The sequence below is a fragment of the Rutidosis leptorrhynchoides genome, chromosome 3 (assembly GCF_046630445.1).
Source record: "Rutidosis leptorrhynchoides isolate AG116_Rl617_1_P2 chromosome 3, CSIRO_AGI_Rlap_v1, whole genome shotgun sequence".
In the NCBI taxonomy this organism is placed as follows: Eukaryota; Viridiplantae; Streptophyta; class Magnoliopsida; order Asterales; family Asteraceae; genus Rutidosis; species Rutidosis leptorrhynchoides.
In genome coordinates, this window is record NC_092335.1 from 391,246,641 (window position 1) to 391,252,624 (window position 5,984).

The window sequence follows — 5,984 nt, forward strand, 5'->3', positions numbered from 1 at the left end:
AAAATACCCCACTTGGGTTGCGAATCCCGTCATGGTGAAGAAATCTGACGGAGGATGGAGAATTTGTGTTGATTTCACAAATATCAACAAAGCTTGCCCAAAGGATTGCTATCCTCTGCCGGAGATTGATTGGAAGATGGAATCCCTAACCGGGTACAAATATAAGTGTTTTCTTGACGCCTACAAGGGTTATCATCAGATTCAAATGGTCGAAGAAGATGAAGAAAAGACATCGTTCTTCACAAGTAAGGGGATCTATTGTTATAAGAAGATGTCATTCGGACTAAAGAATGCCGGAGCTACATACCAAAGGTTGGTAGACAAAGTTTTTCGTAAGCAATTGGGGAGAAACTTGGAAGCCTATGTTGACGACATGGTGATCAAAAGCTCCGAAGAAAGCACTTTGTTGAAAGACATTCAAGAAACCTTTGATACGCTTCGAACAGTCAACATGAAGCTAAACCCCAAGAAATGCTCGTTCGGGGTAGAAGAAGGGAGGTTCCTAGGATATTATATCACTAAGAAAAGAATCTTAGCAAACCCAGAGAAAGTAGACAAACTACAACAACTCAAAACACTAACCACATTCAAAGAAATGCAGAGCTTAAACGGGAAGCTAGCGTCATTAAGCCGTTTCCTATCCAGGGGGGCTGAAAAACAGTTACCTTTTCTCAAAGTTTTAAAAGGATGTTTGGGAGCAAAAAAGATATCATGGACCGAAGAAGCAGAACAAGCCTTCGTTGATATGAAGGCACACATAGCTAACCTGCCAACCCTGACGTCGCCGAAGCCAGGAGAAACACTCTATCTCTACCTAACAACGTCGAAAGAATGCATCAGTACGGTGTTAGTAGCAGAGCGAGAAAAGGTATAGGTTCCAATATACTTCGTAAGCCGGGTTCTACAAGGTGCGGAAGCCAACTACCCAGAGCTCGAAAAGCTCACGCTTGCTCTAGTCCACACAACAAGGAAACTACGGAGGTACTTTCAAGCTCATCCTATCATTGTGTTAACTAACAAGCAAATTAGGCAGGTACTCATGAAGCCAGAAAAGTATGATAGGATGGCCAAATGGGCCATAGAGCTCGGGGAACATGACATCGATTTCCAAGCTCGTCATTCAATTAGGGCCCAAGTATTAGGAGACTTCATGGCAGAAACCACGGAGATAAATGAAGAGAGTGACTCTACCTTCACACAGATTATCACTCCACCTGTTGAAACAAAGGAATGGAAACTGTTCACCGACGGAGCTTCTAGCTCTGACGGATCAGGGGCAGGGCTCATGTTTATTAACCCAGAAGGGCAATAGTTTACTTATGCGCTGCGCTTTGAATTCAACACCACCAACAATGAAGTAGAGTACGAAGCTCTTCTCGCCGGGCTCAGAATAGCGAAAGAGATGAAAATCGAGCATTTGCAAGCCTTTGTAGATTCCCAACTTGTCGCTAACCAGGTCTTAGGTATCTTCGAAGCAAGACAACCTACCATATAACTCTACTTGTCAAAGGTTAAGGAACTAATGGAAAGCTTTAGAAGCTTCACAATCGAACATGTGAGGAGGAGTCAAAACAAGAAAGCAGATGCTCTGAGCAAATTAGCTTCTATCACCTTCGCGTACCTCGCAAAAGAAGTATTGGTCGAAGTGTTAGAAAAAGGGTCCATCGAAGCTCAGGAAGTCCACGACTTAGTCACTAAAGAAGAAAACACATGGATGAAGCCAATAAGGGAATACTTGGAACTCGGGATTTTACCCGAAGATAAAAAGGAAGCACGAAAGATCCAGATCAAAGCACCATCATACAAAATGATGAACGAAGCTCTGTATAGAAAATCTTTCCTTACCCAATGGCTTCGATGTGTCGGACCAAACCTAGCCTCAATGATCATCAGAGAAGTGCATGAAGGTATATGTGGACTTCACTCCGGACCAAGGTCAATCGTGGCAAAGATACTAAGGATGGGGTACTACTGGCCAACCATGCACGAAGATACAGTCAAACTCTTACGAACCTGTAAGCCATGTCAGATCCTTGCTAAAGTTCAAAAACAGCTAAAGTAAGAGATGATATCGGTGCTATCAGCATGGCCTTTCTCAAAATGGGGCATAGATCTAGTGGGTCCACTCACCGAGGCTCCAGGAGGTTACAAATGGTTAGTAGTTGCGATAGACTACTTCAAAAAGTGGACGGAAGCAAAACCACTAATCACCACGACGGGGAAACATATAGAAAAATTAGTCTAGGAACACATCGTATCCCATTTTGGGATACCCCAAGAAATCGTTTCGGATAATGAAAAACAATTCGCCGAAGGTATCTTCCCGGTGTTCTACGAGAAACTGCAGATAAAGTAAACCTTCACTTCCATCTACCACCCACAAGGGAACGGACAGGTTGAAGTAACCAACATGGATATCTTAAAAGGCCTCGAGAAGCGATTGGGTAAATGCCACCAAGGATGGATGGAAGAACTCCCCCTAGTTCTATGGGCTTACCGAACCACACCCAGAAGGAGTAACGGAGAAACCCCCTACAGCTTAGTTTACGGCACTGAGGCGGTACTCCCCGCGGAGATACATGTATTAACCAACAGAACCGCGAATGTTGAAGAAAACAAGGAGAACCTCTGTCTTAATCTTGACCTTATGGAATAAATAAGGGAAGCTGCGCTGATTCGGGAAGCAGCATACAAGAAAACGATTGAGAAGTATTACAACAAACGAGTCAAACCATTGGTATATAAGGTAGGGGACTATGTTCTAAGGCTCAACAGCACTAGCAAAGTAGAATACGAAGGAAAGATGGGTCTAACTTGGGAAGGCCCATACATAATCTCCGAAACCTTTGGGAACGGTTCATACAAGCTTAAAACCACGGAAGGGAAACAGGTCCCCAGAACCTAGAACGGAGTAAACCTTTGAAAGTTTTATTTCTAGACTTTTAGTTGTATGAAAGTAGGAAAATTTGTAATGGGTAGTTGAAACTCACACGCTTCCTACCACAAGAAATTTGAATAAAATCCTACTATCTTTTGGAAACACCAAGCTTAATATTGTAATACTTGTCAAACTTAAGAAATATGCAAGAGGTAACCCAAGAGGTATACCGAAGCTATTGCAAAGTATTCCCAAGAGGAATACTTTTCAAACTTAAGCAATATGCAAGAGGTAATCCAAGAGGTATACCGAAGCTATTGCAAAGTATTCCCAAGAGGAATACTTGTCAAACTTAAGCGATATGCAAGAGGTAACCCAAGAGGTATACCGAAGCTATTGCAAAGTATTCCCAAGAGGAATACTTGTCAAACTTAAGCGATATGCAAGAGGCAACCCAAGAGGTATACCGAAGCTATTGCAAAGTATTCCCAAGAGGAATACTTGTCAAACTTAAGCGATATGCAAGAGGTAACCCGAGAGGTATACCGAAGCTATTGCAAAGTATTCCCAAGAGGAATACTTGTCAAACTTAAGCGATATGCAAGAGGTAACCCAAGAGGTATACCGAAGCTATTGCAAAGTATTCCCAAGAGGAATACTTGTCAAACTCGAGCAATACGCAAAAGAGGAATACCTCTCATACTTAAGCATTGTGCAGGAAGTATACCGAAGATATTGCAAAGTATTCACAAGAGGAATACTCCTTATACCTAAGCAATACACAAAAAGGTAATATTCTACAATGAAATAAGTGCATATATTTCGGCACTAAAGAGTCACACCTAGATGACCAAAAAGCAACCAAAAAACCCAAAGGCATAATCTGCCTAAAGTTAAATAGAGCAATAACACATAGATGGGCATGATGACCCACAAAATACTGAGTACAAATTGTTTATAGGCAACAAAGCTCAGAATCAGCAGGCACACAAGCCTGATAAAAGTACACTAGACATAAGGTAACTGGCACACAGGCCATTACATCAAAAGAGGATCATAAAACAAACCAACGTCAAAGATCATTGCTCCGCAACTAAGGCGAGGAGCTCCACAGGCTTAACATCAGTGTGAGCAGCAACAGAGGTGACATAGTTGAGCTCAGCATCAGAAAAACAAGCACATGCAGCATCAACAAGGGCTGAAGCCTGATTGGTATACTCAGGATTGCTGCTAAGCTCAAGCTTTCCCTGCTCGGATAACTCGGTCAACAATTTGCACCTCTCCTCAAGTTTGCCAGCAAGAACAACATCACCAAAAAATGTGCTTAACTCTTTACTGCGAATAACCTGCCCGCATACATGGGGAATGACCTTGGAAATTACATCAGAATAATCTGCTTTTAAACCATCAAACCTCTTCTTCTGATCTGTAAATGCTTTCTCTTTCTGACGAAGAGCCTTGTTATCCTCTTCCAAGTCAGCAATCCTCTTTTCATCAAGCTTCTGTTTCTCCTGCATGCTCAGAATCTCACTTTTGACTGATTTCACCTCCTCTTCCCAAGATGTGCTCAATAACAATCGCTCCTGGAGCATCTTCACAGATTCTTTGGAAAATGCATTGACATCCCTAAGCTCTTCCACCTCCTTCTCTAGGCACACAACATCGCCATATTTCTGCTTCAAACGGGACAGGACGAGGTGGTTATAGATAGCAGAACGATAGCAATGAACAGTATAAACATCAATAAGCTTAGAGGTATCCACAAAGGCATCTTCAAACTCAGAAGGAATCATTTCTTCAAACACATCGAAACAAGCTTCCAAAGAAGGGATATCAGGAATATCACCTACACAGACGCAAAGATATATTCGAGAACAAAGCATGGTTCAAATAAAAAACACTAACAAATAAATGTACCCAAGAGAACATTATCGCCAGAACCTTCAACCGCAGCTTCGTCATCAGTATCTTCATCTCGAAAAGCAAACTTAGCTTTTTTCAAGGGAGAACCAGAAACCACCTCTTTCATTTTCCTGGCAGCTTTCTGACGCCTAGACGCCCTAACAGGAATACTATTGGACACTTCAGGCTCTGCATCAACATTAATAGGCTCATGCTCTAAAGCAATCTTAGCGCTGTGTTGATCCTTGGGAGCACTCGATTCAGCCAATTTCTCTGGTTTACTGTCCACCTCCATAAAACCAGAACAAGAAGGAGAACCAAGCTCCTTAACAATAGTGCTAGCACGAATAGCTTCAGTCATTTGTTTCACCCCAAAGGACTTAATAACATTTCGTAAAGACATCTCTGTAAAAGCAAGCAATGTCAGAAAATTAAAACAAAAGGGTCAATCAGAAATAAGACCTATGGGCATGCAAGACCTACCCCTTTCCCCACAAAAGTACACAGGAATAGCTTCGCCTCTTTCCCATGAAGGTGCCATGCCGAGCTTAAAAAGAAGGGAATCCGGAAGAGTGGAAGGTATTATAGGATGATGACAAATCCTACCGTAGAGAGGATCATTCTTAGCATCCTCAGGAATATGATCACTATATTGCTTGGACACAGTGGCCCACCTGCTATCAACGGTATTTGGAAATTTGTCCGGAAAGAAAAAAGATTTCTTGATATAGACAAAGGAATTTTTTCAATTCCTTACATCAGGAATGGAAGAAGCAAAACACATGGGAGTATTAATCACACTACCCCTCTTTTTACGACGCTTGGCAATTGTAACCCAATTCCCAGCATCACCGATTTGAAAGAAACAGCGAAATAGGTCAACGGAAGGCTGGCCGCCATATGCTTTGCACATATATTCAAAAGCCAGGATCTTCTTGATGGCAAGAGGGTGAACAATCGAAACATGGACTTTGAAGTAATCAAGAACGCTAAGGAAAAATGATGAAATGGGGATCTTGAGGTTACATTCTATAAATGATTGTGTGTACATTCCGACGTAATGTGCCGGAAAGTCCAGCATAAACTTCCGGATTCCGGAAAAATTATGTCGTCCTCTTTAAGACCTAGGGTTTTACAGAGGCGTTCACAGCGTTCAGGGGTCACAACACTAGAAAGAGATCGAAGCCCTACTTTAGCCATAAAA

The 5,984-nt window shown here is 42.1% G+C and overlaps 1 protein-coding gene across 1 annotated transcript; it reads left to right on the top strand.

Moving 5' to 3' along the window:
* Nucleotides 1–1,522: 1,522 nt before the first annotated feature.
* On the top strand, nucleotides 1,523–2,062 carry LOC139901337 (uncharacterized). Its single transcript, XM_071884065.1, has one exon. It carries the CDS (start codon nucleotides 1,523–1,525, stop codon nucleotides 2,060–2,062), a length of 540 nt encoding a protein of 179 aa, XP_071740166.1.
* Nucleotides 2,063–5,984: the final 3,922 nt, after the last annotated feature.

Coding starts and splice junctions, on each gene's coding strand:
- LOC139901337 (XM_071884065.1), top strand. CDS start 1,523: ATGGAAAGCTTTAGAAGCTTCACAATCGAACATGTGAGGAGGAGTCAA.